Genomic DNA, 20784 nt, shown 5'->3' on the forward strand with positions numbered 1-20784 from the left:
AGTGCTGGACGAATAGGAGCTGGGGGCTGGACTCTGAGTCTTGGGAAGTCCCTGGGGTCTCCTTATTTTGTCCAGATGGGAGCTCCTCTTGTCCAGATGGGAGTTCCTCTGGTCTCTGGTCCAGATGGGAGTTCCAGGGCCGGATGGAAGCTGGAGGCTGGTCTCTGATTCTCAGGAAGTGGCTGGGGTCTCTGGCAGATGGGTGTGGGGGCAGGGTATGGAGACTGCTGTGTCTGCCTGCAGTCTTGGAAAAGAGGAACCTTTGGGCAGGGCCCTCCAATTGGCAGGAAACGGTGGTCAAGTTGGTCAGGTCCTCCCGGAATGGTCTGTATCCCGCGATTGGACCCAGGGGCAGTTGCCTCTCTGTTGGTTTTTTGATACATGGTTTCTCTGTGTAGGTTTGCACCTTTCAGGAACTCACTTTGGAGACCAGGCTGGCTTCAAACTCACAGAGATCCACCTGGCTCTGCCTCCTGAATGTGGACATTAAAGGCATGGGCCACCACCACCCAGTGGGTTATTCTTAATTATGAATGCTCAGCCTTAGCTTGGCTTCTTAGTAGCCAGCTTTTCTTAACATAGCTCATTTTTTGTGTATTTTGTTTTTGTTTTTGTTTTTCAAGGCAGGGTTTCTCTGTGTAGCTTTGGAACCTTTCCTGGAACTCCCTCTTTAGACCAGGCTCTCCTAGAACTCACAGAGATCCTCCTGCCTCTGCCTCCCATGTGCTGGGATTAAAGGTGTGTGCCACCACTGCCCTGCTAATTTAGCCCATTTATCTTTTGCCTTGGGACTTTTAACCATTCTCTTACTTCTGTAATATTACTCTTACTCTGTGGCTTGCTGTGTGGCTGAGTGGCTGGCCCCTTGGCCCTTCTGCTTCTCTGGCTACCTCGTCTTTTCTCCTCCCAGATTTCTCTTTCTATTTATCCTCTCTGCCTGCCAGCCCTGCCTATTTCTATCACCTGCCTCACTATTGGCAATTCAGCTCTTCATTAGACTATCAGGTGTTTTAGACATGCACAGTAAGCACAGCTTCACAGAGTTAATGCAGCATAACCAAAAGTAACACTAACACATCTTAAATTAATATCCCACTATACTAGTTCATTTAACTAAACACATATCATGGATAATTTCTCATTTTACTACTAAGTTTGTATGTGCCTCATTGTTTTCAGTGCCTGTGTGATTAGAAAACATGGTTTACTTAATATTCTATTTAATGACTGATTAGTTTTTATTCATGTTTAGGATAAAGGTAAGGATAAGGAGCACATACAAAAAGTGAATTTGAACATATTAGGGAAGCAGAAATAAAAAAAATGATATCAATTGTTTATGCTTGGGGTTGGGGTTTTGGAAGTGACTCTTAGATTACATGAATTAGATTGAAAATCCACAACCCATGGGTGTGTTATTTTTCGTTTTGGAAAAATGGCTCTCAATATTATAGTATGATTAAATCACTTCCGAATAATAGATTTTTTGGGGTTTAGTAAGTTGCGAATACATCATAAAGAATATTGGTGAGTGTTCAGAAAGTGTTAGGTCGGCCTGTGCATAATATCCTTGTGATTTTCATTTGCAGTTTGAGTTTATTTGATTGCTTATTGACATCTAGTTGAGACAAGGTTTTATACTTAAAGAATAAAAGAAATAAAAAACGTGTCAAATTGTTGCTATAAAACCAGGGGCCATAGATTCAGAAGGGGTTTTTAAAGGAAAAAAAATGATGTTTTTGCTTTATTTACTTCAAATTTTGTATTCTGTCTATATGGATCAAACTTGTTTCATAATCATCAAAGAAAAGTAGTTTGTCATCTAGTGAGATGAGGTGTGATGTTTAGGTCTGTCAGGAAAGATGGTAGGTAGCACTGACTGAGCACAGAGATGGATTTATAATTACTTTCTCTGGAGGGATGGGAGTTACTCTGAGTACTCTTTCATCTGCTGCTGTATGGGCTTTGACTTATGTGAAGGGGAAACATTTGTCAGGAGGAATAGTGAAACCTCGGATGCCCACATAAAACATAAAACTGGACTGCTGGAGTTCTTCCCAGAAACCAGGGTGCTGTGTGGTCAAGTGTGTTTTGTTCTCATAGAAATACACTTGATTAACGAATACTTGTCTGTAAAATTGCATCTAAATCATGTTTGCTTCTGACAGTTTTAAGACATAAGCTCATTTCTCAGCTTACATTCATCCGTTAAACATGAAGCAAGCTATTTCAGAAGAAAGGTAGAAGTTGAAAAGGGAAAACTGCACAGGTAACTTCAGATGGCTGAGGCGATCAGGCCTGTTGTTACAGTCATCACAAATTTCCTTCAGAAAGTCTTTCTTTGTGTTTGAGAGTTTATTTTTAAAATTGTATCAACATAGTATTAAACAGAGAACATGGGATATGAGAAAGGAAAGCATTTTGTTCAATGCCAACTATAGAGATAGGAGTATCTCTTCCCAAAAATATTTTCCAGCATGTTCTAAATGGAGAAAATAGCATAACATCAACTCACTTCAACAAAAACATAGAAGGCACCTCACCTTTTAGAACTTGTACTTTCAATAAAAAAACTTTTATGTTTTCACAAAAATAGCAAGGCAGGAGTTTTCACCTGACATACAAAGAATGGAGCCTTCTAGATCAAACATCTCACTTCTCCAAGGCTCCTAAGCCAAAATGAGAAACACACACACACACACACACACACACACACACACACACACACACAAACAGGGTGCAAAACCTGAGGGGCTTTTAACTTGTACATGATCTTGAGTGAGCTGCATTTTAAAAAAACAACAATTTAGATTATCACACTTATATGTGAGATATATCAGTGTGCTTGCTGGGTTGTCCTTATTGATTAAAACAAAAACTTATTTTTGAAGCTTTTGTTTTTGTTTTTGTTTTAACATCTCACTGATGTTTCCTCTCCCTTTTGTCCTCCCAGTCCTTTCCACCACCCACCCACTCATATCTACTTCTCGATTTCTCTTCAGAAAAGGATAGGCCTCCTCTGGGTATCAACTAGCCATGGCATATCAAGTTGCAATGAGACTAGGCACGTCCTCTCCTATTAAGGCTGAATGAAGCATGAAGCAACCTGGTAGGAGTGTGTGTGTGTGTGTGTGTGTGTGTGTGTGTGTGTGTGTGTGTGTGTATGTCTGTCCATCCACTGTGTGGTGATGAATGTATCTATAGATGTGCCAGAGGGGTCAGATCCACTGAACCTGAAGTTATAAGTGAATTTGAGCCACTTGACATTGGTGCTGGGAACTGAACACTGGTCCTTTGCCAAAACATCAGGTACTCTAAAATAAGATCCATCGTCCCAGTAAAGCAACCTACTCTGGAGTTTCTGTTCCCAGAACCAATCAGAGAAGAAAAAAGAAAAGACAAGCTGGGACCATAACACAAAATCCAACAATATGTTGAGTCATACTTAAAATTAATTCAACCTCCCTAATCCACCACCATGAACCCTAAAGGGAAATAAAAAAACAGCAAACATAGGTTACAGCATGCTATGAAATTCAAAGACTTCAGTGTGAATGTGGAGGTCACAGGAGGGGCCTGGGATAGAAGGAAATGCAGGGGGAACAAGAGAAATAAAACAAGAGAAATAGCAGAATATTGGGGAGAATATTAAGGAGAGGGGGAAGACGAAAAAGACAAAAATAAAATAGTACAATAATGAAAACATTTGACAAGAAAATTGGATAAATGCAAAAGAAAAAAATTGTAAAGCGTGATAGGGACTGGGGTTAGTTTGCTGGGAATTGTGCTTGGGACAGTCTCCAGGAAGGCTTGATAGATAAGAAGGCAGCCAGCACTTGAGCAGGGTGGTAGAGTAACAGAAGGGATCTCAAATTGGCTAACAAGAGCTCTTCAGATGAAGTGTTATTTCACAGTTGTCCTGTCTTGAAGTCGGGGGCCCAGAACTCATCTCCTAATTGACCTGTCCCTGAATTTGAGATCCCTCCAGGACAAGGAAATTAGACATGGATGAGGCAGGAACTTTTTGAGTGAATATCAGTTTCTGGGAAAAGGGCCAATAGAAAGCCATCTCCACAGCTGGGAGAGTCACTGACTGCTCTCAGTGAAAGTTGGGATTGGTGAAAGGAAGTGGAAAATCTGGACAGAAGAGCAGCTCAGTCACAAAGTTCATCTCAAAACAATATTCTTTGGCAAAGTAATTCCCTCTTTAGAAATCCCATTAATTAATATATATAACCTTCACCATCTCTTGTCCAAGTTGCATTTGAAGGGTCAAAAATAAAAAAAAAAATCCAAAGTCATTATGGAATGTAATTGATAACAAAAGCTATAACCAGGAATCAAGTTTCATGATTTTTCCCCCACTTTGGACCTTCGTTGACTTTATACCTATATAGAATTTTACACTTTGTTCCTGAGCTACCCAGTGAATCTTGGCAAGTGTTTCCCAGCTGTATTTTGTAATGATCAAATGTTTACTTTTTCTTTCTTCTTTTTTTTTTTTTGCCAAAATTCATAGTATGGTTGCTTTTTTTTCTAATTAAAAAAACAAACAAACAAAATAAGAAATGAGTTTTCAAAAGCCAAGTATTGCGAAAGCATGAGAGGTTATACTTACGACAAAATGTAACATCTCTTCATTTTTTGCTGAGGTAGATGCTTACCTCTTGATTCTTTTTATGAATTCTTGATTGTAGAAACAATGCACAATTTTCCTTTTCAGGATTAACTCATTAAAGTATATATGAATAACTCCATGTCCTTTCAGTATTACTTTTACTTAGAAATCAGCATGCTTTTCTGACATCTGTTATTTAAATTGTATGAGTCATTATTTTTTAAGCTTGAGTAACTTGATTTCATATGTTTCCATGAGTGGTGCTCCTGTTTCTGTCCGTGCTTTCACATAGCGTGCCTGCTCTTCCATTGTTTTTATGCCGCATGCCTGCTGTGGATATCGCTCTGTGTAAATAAAGTTCTGATTGACCAGTGGCCAGGCAGGAAGTATAGGCAGGACAAGAGAGAAGAGAATTCTGGGAGGTGGAAGGCTGGGTGGAGAGAGACACTGCCAGCCGCCACCATGACAAGATGTAAGGTACTGGTAAGCCACAAGCCATGTGACAAAGTATAGACTAACAAAAATGGGCTAAATATAAGAGTAAGAGCTAGACAATGGTAGGCCTGAGCTAATGGCCAAGCAGTTTATATAATATAAGTGTCTGTATGATTATTTTATACGTGGGTTGTGGGACCGCGGGGGCTTGGTGGAACCTGGAGAGAAGCTCTCCAACTACACATGCCTTTCATCTTTCAGACAGTTACTTTGGGAAGCTTTTATTTTATTAAAGAAAGTAAGACAATTGTATATTTATCAATTACTAAATTTTGTGTGATTAAATGTAATTAGTAACTTTATGTCAGCTACTTCCTTGTTGTTCTTAATCTCATCTACTTAGCTCTTAAAACTTGCCTTACTTTTGTGTTCACAGTTCCCTTGCTTTAGAGACTGAGATGGAGGAGAAGGTAGATTGCCAGGAACAATGTGTCGTTATGTATTCTAGGCACAGTGGTGAAAATCACAGACAGTTATTGGTATCCAAGGAACCCAACAAAATGGCTTTTTGAGAATTAAATATCATCTAACTCCTGTCCTTTGGCTGTCTTCCAGGAGAAAAGAAAGAAATGTTTCCTCAGAGGCCAACAATAGCCTCTGTGATAAATGTGATTTAAATAATGTACCATGTTCAGAACAAATAGACTGGTTAATATTAATTTGATTTATTCAATCAATAGTTTTTATTTTATTTTATTTCATTTTGAGGCAGAGTTTTTCTGTGTAATAGCCCTGGCTGTCCTGAAACTTGCTCTGTAGACCAGGCTGGCCTCAAACTCACAGAGACCCTCCTGTTTCTTCCTCCCCAGTGCTGGGATTAAAGGTGTGTGCCACTACTGCTTGACTCAGTCCATAGTTTTGATACTTCTTTCACCTCTGGTATCAAGGAGAAAAGGATGAAAATACTCTTTCTCAGCTCTGGGCTCCATGCCTCAGCTCTCCAGACTTTCTCCTCTCTATGTTACTTACCCTCCTAGTTGTCCACAGCAGCACTCCTTGAAGATAATTCCAAGATGCACAATGACCTCTTACTGCTAAATACCATGACCATTTTCCAGCACTTAGTGCTCTCCAGAGGTCCAGTGCTGATTATTTTATTGAAACACTTTTAATATTTTTCATTTTGTTTCCAGGACATCAGTTTCTCATTCTTTGACTGCTTTGATTCAGTCTCGTTTTTTTTATTCTCTCTTTCATCCCCATGAGCTCTAAATATCAAGATGTGCTGTTGTCGATTCCCAGTACCCCTATTACTTTACAGATGCACATAGTTCTCTGGTGACCCATCTGTGTTTTCAGCTCTGACATTCACATCTCTAAGTGTTTCCCAGACATTTAAGGTATTCTCCTCTACATTGACAGATTAAAGCATCCAATGAAGACTCAAAATTGAGAAACGATGTGCTATGGCTTACTTTTTATTATTAATTAAATTTATTCATTTATTTTACATCCCAAATGCAGTTCCCCTCCCTCCCTCCTCCCATCCCCACCTCTTCTCCATCCCCTCACCCACTGACTCCTCTCCGTTCAGAAAGGGCAGGCCTCCCTTGGCTCTGTGGCTTCCTTTTGAGCAGATTCTATTTGCTACATTAAGAGTAGGCAAAGGAGCAAGAGCAGAAACAGAAATTGCAGTTAGAAGTCTGTTCAGTCATCTAGTGGAGGTCTTTGACCATAATGGTGACATTAGAGATGGTGAGAGGGATCGGCTTCTGAATCCATTTTGAAGTTGATATGATCACGACTTGTTTTTTTTTCCCAGAGAATGGATTTTAAATGTGAAGAATTCAAGCTTCGTACCTAAGTTTCTGCCTAAACAATTAAAATACTATTAACTAAGATAGATAATCCTGGACTGAGGTCAAGGTTATGATGGGAATTTATAAAACTCAGTTTTAGTCATGGTATTTGGAAATCACATGCAGTATGCTTGCCTTATTTATTCAATACTTGAATGGCAGCTTACTCTTTGCTCTAAATGGACCATTAATAACAGAACCAGAGTAGTCCAGTGTGTTTTGCCTCTGCTTGCCTTAGGTACTAGTCTGATTTTTTTTTCCTCTGGGTGCAGTAAATCTTGATAGAGATAAACTTATATATAAATATAAGTAGGAACTTCTAAACATCTTTGAACTCAAGTTCTTGCTTCCTTCCTCTGAGATCTGAGATTCTCCAGTGTTTTTGTTTTGTTTTGTTTTGTTGTTGTTAATTAATCTTTTCTCAGCCTAATCACATTTTCCCCTCCCTCCCTCCTCTCCTCCCAGCCCTACATCCCCCAACCTCTGCTCTCCCCAGCCCATCCTTTCCTCTTTTCTCTTCAGAAAAGGGCAGGCCTCCCATGTATATCAGCTGCCAGGGCATATCAATTTGCAGTAATACTAGGCATCTCCTCTCCTATTAAGGCTGGACGAGGCAACCCAGTAGGAGAAAAGGGTTCCCAAAACCAGGTGACATGTTGGAGCAGCCCCTGCTGCCACTGTTAGGAATCCCAGAAGAAATCCAAGCTATGTAACTGTAACACATGTACAGAGGCTTTGGTCATTCCCATGCAATCTCTCTGGTTGTCTGTTTAGTCTCTGTGAGCTCCTATGAGCCCAGGTTAGTTGATCCTGTGAGTTTCCTTGTGGTGTCCTTGGCCCTTCTGACTCCTATTATCCTTCCTCCCTGTCTTTCACAGGAATCCCTGAGGTTGACCTAATGTTTGGGTCTCTATATGTTTCCATCAGTTGCAGGGTGAACCCTCTCTGATGACAACTGGGCTAGGCAACAATCTATGAGTATAGCAGAATATCATTAGGCTGCATTTTATTGAATTTTTTTTTTTTTTTTTGCAGTCATGTTTGGTTATATCCTAGGTCTCTAGGCTTCCCAGCCACTAAGTCCTGACCCTCCAGGCGGTGTCAGGGGTAGACTGCGTCTCATGGTATGGGCCTCAGGGTGGACCAGGCATTGTTTGGCCACTCCCATAATTTCTATGCTGCTTTTACCCTAGCATATCTTGTGATCACCGCAAATTGTTATGTATCTGGGTTGGGGTCCCAATTCCTCCACTTGAAGTCTTGCCTGGTTACAGGAGATGGTCAATCCAGGTTCCATATTCCCCATGGCTGGGATATGGTCTTAGATATGGGCACCCTTATAGATACCTGTGTGTTTCCATTGCACTATAGTTCCAGCTCACCCCAGAAATGCCTCTGATTCCAATTGTCTCTCCCAGTACTCTCTTTTTCCATCCTCCCCCTACCTGATCCCTCCAGTTCCCATGCCCACCCCCTATCCAACCCCCTGCCCAGTCCACCTGTGATGCCTCTTCTATTTCTCCTTCACAGTGAGATTCATGTGGCCTCCCTTGAGCCTTCCTTCTTAGCTTCTGTTGGTCTGTGGATTGTAGCATGGTCATCCTTTACTTTATGGCTAATATTCACCTATAAGTGAGTACTTAAATGTTTGTCTTTCTACGTCTGAGTTACCTCACTCAGGATGATCTTTTCTCATTCCATCCATTTGCCAGCAAATTTACTGATGCTGTTTTTTTTAACAGATGAGTTATACTCTATTGTGTAAATGTAATACATTTTCTTTACCCATTCTTTAGTTGAAGGACTTCTAGGTTGTTTTCATTTTTCTGGCTATTAAAAATAAAGCTGCTATGAACATAGTTGAGCAAGTGTCTTTATGGTATGGTAGACTATCCTTTGAATATATGCCCAAGAGTGGTATAGCTTGGTGTTGAGGTAGGTCAATTCCCAATTTTCTGAGAAACCGCCATATTGATTTCCACAGGGGCTGTACAAGTTTGTAATGTCCTTGTTCCAATTCCTCTCCAGCATGAGCTGTCACTTGTGCTTTTGATCTTAGCCATTCTGACAGGTGTAAGATAGAATCTCAGAGTCATTTTGATTTGCATTTCCTGATGCTAAGGATGTTGAACATTTCTTTAAGTGCTTCTCAGCGTTTGAGATTCTTTTGAGAATTCTCTGTTTGAATCTGCACCCCATTTTTTTTAAAAATTGGATTATTTGGTTTTGTGATGTCTAGTTTCTTGAGTTCTTTATATTTTGGAGATCAACCTTCTTCAGATGTGTGCTTGGTGGAGATCTTTTCCCATTCTGTAAGCTGTTTTGTTTGTTTGTGTTTCTTATTTTTTGTCTTATTGATGATGTCCTTTGTCTTACATAAGCTTTTCAATTTTATGAAGTCTCATTTATTAATTATTGATCTTAGTTTTGCATGATTGGTGTTCTTTCCAGTAAGTTGTCCTGTCCCAAATACATTTAAGGCTATTTCTCACTTTCTCTTTTGTCAAGTTCAATATATCTGGCTTTCTATTGAGGTCTTTGATCCACTTGTACTTGAGTTCAGGGTAAGAGATATGAATCTGTTTGCATTCTTCTACATGCTGACATCCAGTTAGATGATCACCATTTGTTGAATGCTTTCTTTTTTCCCATTATATATTACTTGCTTCTTTATCAAAAATTATGTGTCCAAGGTATGTGGATTTATATCTAAGTCTTCAATTCAGTTCCATTGATCGCCCTGTCTATTTTTAAACCAATACACTGCATTTTCTATTACTATAGCCCTTTAGTATAGCTTGAAATCAGAGATGATGATGCCTCTAGCAGTTCTTTTATTTTATGGGATTGTTTTAGCTATCCTGTATTTTTCTTTTTCCACATGAAGTTGCGTATTGTTCTTTCAAATTCTACAATAAATAAATAAATAAATAAATAAATAAATAAATAAATAAATAAAAATAAACCTGTGTTGGAATTTTGATGGGAATTGTTTGAATCTGTAGATTGCTTTGGGTAAGATGCTCATTTTTTACTATTTAATCCTACCAGTCCATGAGCATGGGAGATCTTTCCATCTTTTTATATCTTCTTCACTTTCTTTTTTCAAAGACTTGAAGTTCTTGCCATACAAGTCATAACTTGCTTGGTTAGAGTTACACCAATATATTTTATATTACTTGTGGCTATTGTGAAGGTTGTTATTACCTTACCTTCTGTAAGACTGGTTTTATGGATAGATATTGTTTAAATTTGAATTTGTCATAAGATATCTTGTTTCATCCATCTATGGTGATTGGATGTTTTGTTTGGTATAGTAGTCTGGGGTGACATCCATGGTCTCTTAGGGTCTGCAAGTCATCTGTCCATGCCCTTCTGTCTTTTCAATTCTCCATTGACAAGTCAAGTGTGATTCTGATAGGTCTGCCTTTATTTCTTACTTGGCCTTTTTTTATTTAAAGCATTTAATATTCTTTCATTCTTCTGTATGTTTAGTGATTTGATTATTGTGTGGTGTAGGAACTTTCCTTCTGGCCCAAACTATTTGGTGTTCTGTAAGCTTCTTGTACTTTTATAGGCATGTTGTTCTTTAGGTTAGGAAAACTTTCTTCTGTGATTTTGTTGAATATTTCTGAACTTTTGAACTAGAATTCTTCTCATTCTCCTATTCCTATTATGCTTATGTGTGTTCTTTCATACTGTCCCAGATTTACCTAGTGTTTTGTATGAGGAAGGTTTTAGATTTAACATTTTCTTTGATTGATGAATGTATTTCTTCTATCATATCTTCAATGCCTGAGTTTCTTCCATCTTTGGTGATGCTTGCATCTGTAGTTCCTGTTCACTTACTCAGATTTTCCATTTCCAGAATTCCCTTCGTTTGTGTTTGCTTTATTACTTCTATGTCCACTTTCAGGTCTTGAACAGTTTCCTTTACTTGTTTGTTTGCTTTTTCTTGGATTTCATGGCATTATTTAAGGGGTATATTGATTTCCTCCAATTTTTCTTTTTTTTTTTTCTCTTGGTCTTTTCCTCCCTAAACTTCTTAGAGGGTTTTTTGTTTGTTTGTTTTGTTTTTGGTTTTATTGTTTTTGTTTTTTTATTTTTTTTTCCATTTCCTCATTAAGGAACTCTATTATCCTTCAGCTGTGTTGGGTTCTTGTTCTTGTTTGATAGCTGGGCTCTGGTGGTTCTATATTTCCCTTACGGTTTTTATGTTGTTAATTGTGTTCTTATGTTGGTATTTGGGCATCTTGTTTTGGGATGAGTATAGGTCTATGCATTCCTTGGTTTGTCTTTGCTGGTTGGATGTTTTGTTCCTTGGTTTTTCTTGTCTGGTCTTCTGGCCAAAGTGGCCAGCATTTGTATTTACCAGGGAGTCTTCAGGTCCAGTAGGATTTCTCTCTGCTGTTCCCCCACCTGCCAGCCTCCATGCTCTCCTATACATGACTTCTGGGGTTTGGGGTGCTGATGTTACCTTTGTGTTTCAAAGTACCCATGTGGCCTCAAAGGTTCTTGGTCTCTGGAATTCCTAATATGGTATGGCCTCCGGTATAGCGAAAGTTTTCTGCTGAGGTTGTGGGCTGGGATATGGAATCCAGGGGAGTTGGTGCTGTTGTGGGATGTTAGGTGGGCTTTAAGGAGTGTTAGTGGGCTGTGGGCAGTGTCTTAACTTGAGTTCCTGGATCAGGCCTGGCCTCCATTAAAGCAGAAGTGTTCTGCCTGAAGTTGTGGACTGGAATATGGAGCCCAGGTGCAGTCTGGCATTGTTGGGCAAGCTTTAGGGAATGTTAGCTTGTTACCAGGCTGTATGGGGTGTCTGATCCTGGAGTCCCCAGGATCAGCCTGACCTCTGGTAAAGCTGCAGAAGTTGTGGGCCAAGATCTCCAGTGTTTTGGAAAGATAGACTTGCTTCTCATGGTGCTGCCTTCTTATATACAGGGAAATTTTAGTTTCATATATTTTCTCATTCATTTCCCAAACTACTATCTCACCACATTGCACCTTTCAAAAATGTGTCAGATATGTTCTGTGTATATCCCTTGTTTTATTTTCAGGATTATATGTTTGTAACCTTAAGCTGGTGTTTTAATATTTGTTTTCTTCTTATACTTGTTAAGATTTATTTATTTTATATGTATGACTGTTTTCCCTCCATGTATGTTTGTGTACTAGTTGAGTGCCTGGTGTGCTTAAAGAACAGAAGGGGGCATTAGATCCCCTGAATCTACAGTTACAGTTGGTTGTGAGCCATCATGTAGGTGCTAGGAACTGAACCTACGTTATATGAATAAGCAGCAAGGATTTTCATCCACTGGGCCATCTTTCCACCCCCCAGTTTTTATTGTAAGGAACGTGACATAAATATTTTCAGTTATGAGCCTAGCCTTTAATGGCTGAGCCATCTCTCCAGCCCAACATAACATAAACAAAAGTATACTTTCAACCTAAGTTAACAAAAATTCTACTTACATATTTTTCTTGGAATTTTATATTTAATAGTAAGTATAACTTTTCCAAATTAAAACAAAACACACTTTATTTTTTTTCTATTTATTTTCAAGTAAATAGTAACATTTTATATTTAGGGAAATATTTAGCATCACTATGCTGCATTAATGTGAGGGGCTCTGTGCTCTTGACTCATTGTCTCCTCTCATGCTATTTGAACATTACTTATTTGTGAAATTTTATGAGCTCCTATCACAGTATCTTAAATATGTTGGAATACCAATCAGTTTGTGCTTAGAGTATGAATAAATGATGCAAAAATGACATACTTTTAAAATCCATACTTCCTTATAGCTTCATTCTCTAATATTTTACTCAAGTGATACTGTATTCAACTAATATTCATTTCAACCTTACATCTTGTATGTATAATATGCTATAGATTTTAGAACATAGAACAATGATTTTGAACTAGTTTTTGATTTCTAGACATTTTTTTCAATTTATTCATGTGAACATGGTATAGAAAATAACCCACACTGTCACAAGGGAGCACAAAAACTGTACAAATACTTTTAGGTTCAGAGAAGTGAGGAATTTTATTGATAAAGGAATTCAGACTGTTCTAATGAATTGATGGTGTTTAGATAAGTCTCAAAGAGGTTCCAGGAGTCAATAGCAGAATGGAAAATAAGTTATTATAAATGAGCAGACTGTGAGTAGATAGGGGCAAGAAAATTTTTTAGATGTTCACAGTTGGTTTTGTTGAATTAAAATAGTGAAACTGATTTACACAATATAGAGATCAAAATAATGGGAACAACTGTATTTGGCCTTTAACCATTAGATAGAATTTGGATAGTATTTATTCAGCTTTTCCTTACTTTGACATAATAGCAAAGAAGATAACAAATGGAAAGGTTTATTCGGGCTTAGCAATACAGAGCTTTCAGCCTATGGTCAGTTAACTTGTTTGTGGTGGGGCATCATGGTATAATATAATGACATGGAAGAGCAGAATGTTCACTTTCCAGTGGACAGTAAGCAGAGAATGTCTGAGAGGAACCTCTGGGGACAGAGCATACCCTTCAGCATTAGGCCTCCAGTTCTCTAGTTTCTCTAACTTGTCCTGTCTAGTCATAACTCATCCAGCCATGCACTCATCAGTGGATTAAGCAGTTGATACAGTTATTGCCTTCTTTATCCAGTTACTCAAGTAGCATCACCAGCTGGGAATCAAGACTTTGATCAACACTAGTGCTTTTCCATATAGAAAAAAAATCAATATGAGATTGCTGTGATCAGACATTTTCTTTTGGAAACTTATTTTATAGGACTTGAAACTTGATTGAATCTGTGAACCAGAATGAATATGTGATATTACTATGATATTATGGTGTTACTCTGTAAATAATTTGGTTCCATGTCCAGATATATGAGAATTGAAAAAAAAATATCATTTACAAAGTAAGGTAATAACAATTTCAGCTAAATTCAATTTAGAATGAACTATCTAGCGGACAGTAAACAAAATGGGAGAACAGAGCTAGACAATCAAAACTGGTCACAGAAACAGATTACAAAAATGATTAAAGAACATCTTTGGGATCATTTGTGATTTGTGACCATTTTGTCTGATTTACCAGATTTGGTTACACCAAAACTTTAGATATAAAATTTAGATATAAATTTTAATCATCTTTCATTTCAAGTTTTTTTATTTAAAAACAAAAGTATTATCTCTTAAACTTTTTATGTTTAATAAATACATGCATAGAGACATGATTTTATATTATGTTTCTAAAATAGATATATTTTTATGCCACTGCAAATTGTTCATGTTAAAAGTCCAATGCCTTATCAAACAAATAGAAAGAAAAGATCTGTTGTCTCCAGTTTATCAAAGTAAGGGTGCAGACCTACTACTGAAGCCCAAATTGGCAATTCTAGCACTTTTTTATTCTCTTATCTTAATCTTAAGTAATACATATTTACTATTTATGTTAAGATCAACATGAGCCAAGCTTTCATCTTTGTATCTAGGAGGACTTTGTGATGCAATCTTTACACTTAAACTTTTACTTAAACTCTTGAAGTATTTTGAAATTTTCATTATAGTAGAGGTGTTTAATACATTTTTTAAAAGTATGTATGAAGTTACTTAATATTCTCATTGTCTCTTTTAAATTTTACTACCAAGGATTTTATGTTATTAATCACTTGGTATATATCTTCCTGGAAATTTTATATATTCCAATAATTAATGTGAGCTTTTTATTTTTATTATGAATCTAACCACAAATAATTTTCTGAAACATTGTAATGGAAATTTTATTAAGCATATTGCTTTATTAGTTTTCTAGGAAATATATCCTTGTCAGTTCTTCATTATTTCTTCCCCTTGAGACTTTTAAAAAACCAATTTATGAATCCATGAGAAGTCACTTAAGAATGAGCATACCTCTTCAGGCAATATTAATGACTCTGCATGTTGTTTATGAAAAGATAGTGGAATATAATTAAATGATCTTCATTAATTTTGTCATACCACACATGTAGCTAGTCTGTACATTATTTTTTCAAATATGGGCAATATGCTCAGGTGTAAGTTGGGTTAACCTCTATTTTTTTATTTGAACTTTAAGGAATTTGAGTGATCTATAAGACATTATTTATAAAAATTTTATAGAACTGCTACCACATTTTATTAATTCAGAACCAAATCTATATCTGAAATTGCCAGCATTTGAGAGAAATGGGTTTACAGTATCTTCTGAACCCTAATATTAAGCATCATTTGTAAATATCTTCTATTGTGTAGTCAATGAAAGAAGATTAGACAAATATGAATATTAAGAAAATGTGTATATTCGTTTATAATTTGTAGCTGGAGTTTTCTCCAGTCCTTCCTTGGCCCGCAGCCGCTCAGACCCAAATAAACACATAAAGACTTATATTCTTATAAAATGTATGGCTGTGGCAGGCTTCTTGCTGTCTAGTTCTTATATCTTAAATTAACTCATTTCTATTAATCTATAAGTTGCCACATGGCTTGTGGCTTACCGGTACTTTTACATCTCTTGTCCTCTGTGTCTGTCTGGTGACTCCTGTCTCAGCCTTCCTGTTCCAGAATTCTCGTCTCTGCTTGTCCTGCCTATACTTCCTGCCTGGCTACTGGCCAATCAGCATTTTATTTATTAACTAATCAGAGCAACACATTCAGAGCATACAGAGCGATATCCACAGCAATTAGTCATTGTGAGGTTATCACAATATGGATGTAAACTTGGGAATCTAGGAGCAATCTATGTCTTGCCTCTCACTCTACTCTCTCCTTGGCTAGCATTATCTTTTCATTACCTAAGCTCTCATTTACTATGGAGGCCTACAAAAGTTTCCTAGTGAGATATGAGCTTCTTTTACCCAGCAGGGCTGCATTAGAGGATTGTTTGACCACGTGTGTGGTTACCAGGTAATTGGAAGGCTCTGCACTTGGCTGTGCTATGTGGAGGTCTTTTGCTACACCTCTTGGCATTTCTATAAAATGTCCTTTAGAAGAAAAAGGAAGGGCCAGTGGATATTGATCCAGGTCCTCCCGAGGCTATCCTGTGTTTCTGTATCTTTCTATCTAATATCTCTTATCCCTCTCTCCTCAAGAGTACCCTGGGGAAAATGTAGGGGCAGGTTCCCCCACAGTTTACAATGAAGAAAATAACAAATGTGCTTAGATGATCAGAATATGAGCTTCAGGTATTGGGAATATAGGCTTAGTGGGTAAAGTGCTTGCAGCACAAACATGTAGATCCAAGTTTCGTCCTTAGCACTTGTAAGAGGTAGAAGAAGCCATGACATTCTGTTACCCTAGCTTTGGGGAGGAATTAGAGACAGGAAGATTCTGGGTGCTTCCTGGCCACTTGGCCTAGACAATTGATGACCTGCAGTTCAGTGATAATACACTGTCTAAAAAAATAAAGTGGAGAATTACAGATAAAAGGCCAGATACCATTATCTAGGCTACATATGGGCAATTGCACTCTCATTTCATGCACGTGCACACATACACACAGTCACACGCACACACACACCTAAACACACTCACACACATAGTCACACTGGTATCTTCTAACACTATTGGGACTCTTGTTTTATGTAAGCTCCATGTTTTATTATGCAGTCTTCTGTGTTATGAAGTAGAAGTGGTGGGTTATTTATAAAGACAGTGGCTTATTTTTAAATTTACTTACGAAAACTAGATTTCCATCACAGTTGTTCATAACTAGAATGTAGATAACATTCAGAATCACAGTTATAAATGTGATGCATAAATTCATAAATACATGATTTAGTATAATAATGCCTAAATAGTATTTTCAGTGTTTAAAATCAGTTGTTTTGCATGTTCTTGGTAGCAACAATGATACTGCCAGAAAAATCAGTTTTAAAGTATTAGTTTGGAAATTCCGTGTCATATCCTTATCTTCCTTATTGCACTTCTCCACAGAGAATTCTTTCTCCCTTTTATTGGGGGGAGGGGCTGGGAATGAATTTTTAACTTTATAATATAATTACATCAATTTTTGCGTCCCTTTACTTTCACCCATCAATTCTTTCCACATACCCCCAGCCTTGTTCTTTTCAAATTCATGGCCTCTTTTTCTTTAATTGTTGCTATGTGTGGTGTGTGTGTGTGTGTGTGTGTGTGTGTTTCCTAAATATATCAATATAACCTGCTCAGTCCTTATAATGTGATAACCTAATCAGTCCTTATAAATGGACTTGTGTGTATATTTTTCCAGGGATGACTATTTGGTATTATATGCTCTTCCTGGGGTTTTTCCCACTCTCAACATTCCTTAGTTGCCTGTAGTTCTCTGTCTACAACACAGCTTCTGTGTCTAAGGGTCAGATATCATTGCTGAAGAGGGGGTAGGAAAATTGTAAGAGCCAGAGAAGCAGGGAGCTGGTGTAAGATTGTGTCACAAAGTAATGTCAGAGAAGCTACACCCATGAACTCTTACCAACATGGCTGCTTAAACATGACTAAACAAGGATGATACCAGTGGACACGTTAACACAGAAGAGGGACACCTAGAGATTCTTAAATGACCAGCATGAATTTACTGGCTCAGTGAGCTCCAAGGTCCTGAAGTTGTGTTGAATAACCCAGTCTCCAGTCTTATGTTCTCTACAGCTATTGCTATTTTTCCCTTCCTCTGGGCCTTAACTCTCTACCATTTCCCCCTTGCTTCACATTGTACCCAGATTCTCATAATCTTTAGAGTGTATCTTTTAACTACTTACTCTTTCGATTTTTATATGATCTCCTCTTTTTCATATCTTTGCTTTAATGAAGATACTGCTTTGGCATTTTTAAAACCTGTCTAAGAGGCCCAGTCTAAATTCTGGCTTGTATTTTTGTTTTTATTCTTCTCTCATACATTACATCTATACCACAGTATTTTCCATCCTTCCCTTCCTCCCTCCCCATCTCTCCTCTTTTTATAGTTTAGTTGCTTAGTTTCTGTATTTATGAAAGACACTCTTCAAAGTTATTATGAGAGTAAATAGACACAATTGTTAGCACAGTACTTGATTCAAGCTGAGAGGTCACTAGCAGATGATCATTAGGTTATACCTTCATCTATCATCATTAGGTTATATTTCAGTTTCATGGGATTAAACAGGTATATATCCTTCATGTGTGAGTCTCTGCAACAGGACATTAGTCAACAGTCCTAAAACAATAGGAGAGTCATTAGGATAATACTTCTTTATGAGTTTCACAAAGTTTGCAGCCTACATCCTATGGTAACTTAAGGCTGCTTAACACTACCAAATGGATTGGAGAAAAATACCCAATAATGAAAAATATTAAGTTTGGGGATTGTTTAATAAATAATTCATGATCTGGAAAATGAGGGAAATATTTTCTCATCACCAGCTGACATGAATTCTCTTTTTAACTGCCTCGGTGATTTTCATGTTATCTTAATATAGGACCACAGAATAATCTTTTTTACTTCCATTTTGAAACTCGCTTGGCTCTACAGTTGCCATGCAGAAATTTTTCCTGAAATTTAAAAGACAAAATATATTAGATGTATTTTAAGCAGTACCATATTGGACATAGAAAATTCACACCTTATTTAGAAATTTTCACTCTTTGATTAGTCACGATGCAAAATATGTAGTGTCTATGAACAAGACACACAAAGATTATTTTTCAGTTATTAATTCTTCCTTGTGGCTCCTATATTTTATCTCAAATGATATTTTAACATGATTAATAGTTACATACCATATACTATTAAATTTTTTGTGTATTTTTCTGTTTTGTATGTTATTTATGGGTCTTCAGAAAATTCAGATGCCCTAATGACCAGATAGCATTGCTCTTTCTATCATATAAATTTTATCCTGTTCCTTCCCATTATCTGTTGATCGGAGGGCTTGTTATTGCAATAAAAGTTTGGATCAGATTATATACTTCTAAAATATAACAGTTTATCTGAATTGATTCCAGTATTTTTTTTCCAGTGTCCTACTGAAACCAAAGCAACATTTGGTGTCCACTTTAAAGTAGTAGGAGACTGGACAGGTATGTACTACTTAAAAGCCTTAAATGCCTTGAAAAGAATGGAGCATAGCAAAATGTATTAACAAAATAAATACTTGAATGTTTGGAAAGTTGCAGAGATGTTGAGCAGTTTAATTGTCTTTCTTTGCTTATTTAGTTTCAATGCCTATATTATTTTCTTGTAAGATTTATTTCTGGAATCAGAATAATAGGAATATCAGTAATTATAAATAATACATTATTTATGGGGTTTGCTACTGGCCATAGTACAAATGCTAAAATATATTTCTTCAAATCATGACTTTAAAAATTCATGGTGGGTTTGACCCTCAAAATTATCAACATTTAAGGAGAAAATGGGTTGAGAAGTTACAGGTGCTTGCTGTCAAGCTTGAGAACCCAAGTTTGAGACTCAGAAATCACTTAGTAGAAGGAAAGAATCTGCTTTTTCAAGTTGCCCTCTGAACTTCACACATATGTCCTAACTAATGTACACACACAACAGAAATGTAAAATTTTAAATAAACACTTTGGGTTGAGAAAAAACAACTCTCAATTTCGAATAACATTTCTGAATGTCTCTAACTCCATAACATTTTTAGAAAAGAAGCTACTTCTAGTATCAGGTCTTTTGGTTATAACTTAGACATATATTTAATAAGTACATTTATTACTTGTGAGATGTACTGTATTGAGTTCAAAACAGATAAATGTGATGTTATTTAATATTATATTACATTGATCCAACACAGTGCCTGACAAATGCCTGCTTAGGAAATAGTGGCTTTTGGTTGTTTTAAAGGACTGTCAAATAGGAAAATAACAAAAATCTAATTTAATTCATAGGGTAAGGAAGAGCTTCATGACAGTTTGTTGATAGCTGTTGTGTCTGAATTTGTTTTTTGGTTTTTTTTCTCAGTTATTTTTGATCACTGGTAGCTCATTAGAATAAATAATTGTTTCAGCATTTATTTTAATTACCTCCGTTGGGAGCATACAATAGTGCCAATTTTGCCCTCCTTCTTAAATGTGCTGTAACACTGAGAGTGATGCAAGATCATTCTACTCAGAGAGTTAAGTCCAGCCTAAAGGAAGACATTTCTCACATGATGGAGCAAAGCATTCATGTAGAGAAGCCCTAAATAATTCTGTCACTCACTGTTGAAACAATATTTCAAAAGGAGACTTAGCTGCCAGGAAACAACAGAATTACAATTATTGAAGGAAAAATGAGAAAATTCTCCTGAGATCAGAAATCCCTGAGTTTTCCTCCAAAATTAAAATTATGAACAGAGCTCTATGTATAGAAGTGACAAAGAGCGAAAGATAAGAATTTGAACATCAGAAGTGATATGGCTTGCTCATTAGTGTGTATGTGTATATGGTGTGTGGGTGTGGGTGTGTGTGTGGGTGTGTGGGTGTGGGTGTGTGTGTGCGTGCGCGCGCATGCGCTCATGTGTGCGTTGCAGCTGGGTATAAGCCATGGTGTGCCTGTGGAAATCAGAGGGTAACTAGTGGGAGAAGGTTCTTTCCTTCTGAAATAGGTTAGGATTGGAGTCACTAGGTGTGAGCTGCAATCACTTCTACTTGCAGAGCCATCTCTCCAGCTCCCTGCTGTGGATTTGTAGCAATGACTTTGCTTTGATGAAATATGCTCTACCATGGGCAGTAAACAGGAAATGAAGAAAAGATTTAGGTCTGTTTCATACTGATCTTTCCAAGAGAAACCACACACACACACACACACACACACACACACACACACACACACACACACAATGTATATGATGTAAGTGAAACGGCTACATAGCAGGAGAGGAAGAGACACCAGTTTCATACTTGTC

At 37.3% G+C, this 20784-nt stretch overlaps 1 protein-coding gene across 1 annotated transcript in view; it reads left to right on the plus strand.

The window, feature by feature from the left end:
• Nox4 (NADPH oxidase 4) overlaps nucleotides 1-20784 on the plus strand; it is a 136764-nt gene that overhangs the window by 64680 nt on the left and 51300 nt on the right. The window contains exon 12 of the mRNA XM_036200337.1: nucleotides 18901-18961. Coding sequence (XP_036056230.1) covers nucleotides 18901-18961 — 61 coding nt within the window. The remainder of the gene's footprint in view (nucleotides 1-18900; nucleotides 18962-20784) is intronic.

The sequence above is a fragment of the Onychomys torridus genome, chromosome 1, assembly GCF_903995425.1.
Source record: "Onychomys torridus chromosome 1, mOncTor1.1, whole genome shotgun sequence".
NCBI classification, from domain to species: Eukaryota; Metazoa; Chordata; class Mammalia; order Rodentia; family Cricetidae; genus Onychomys; species Onychomys torridus.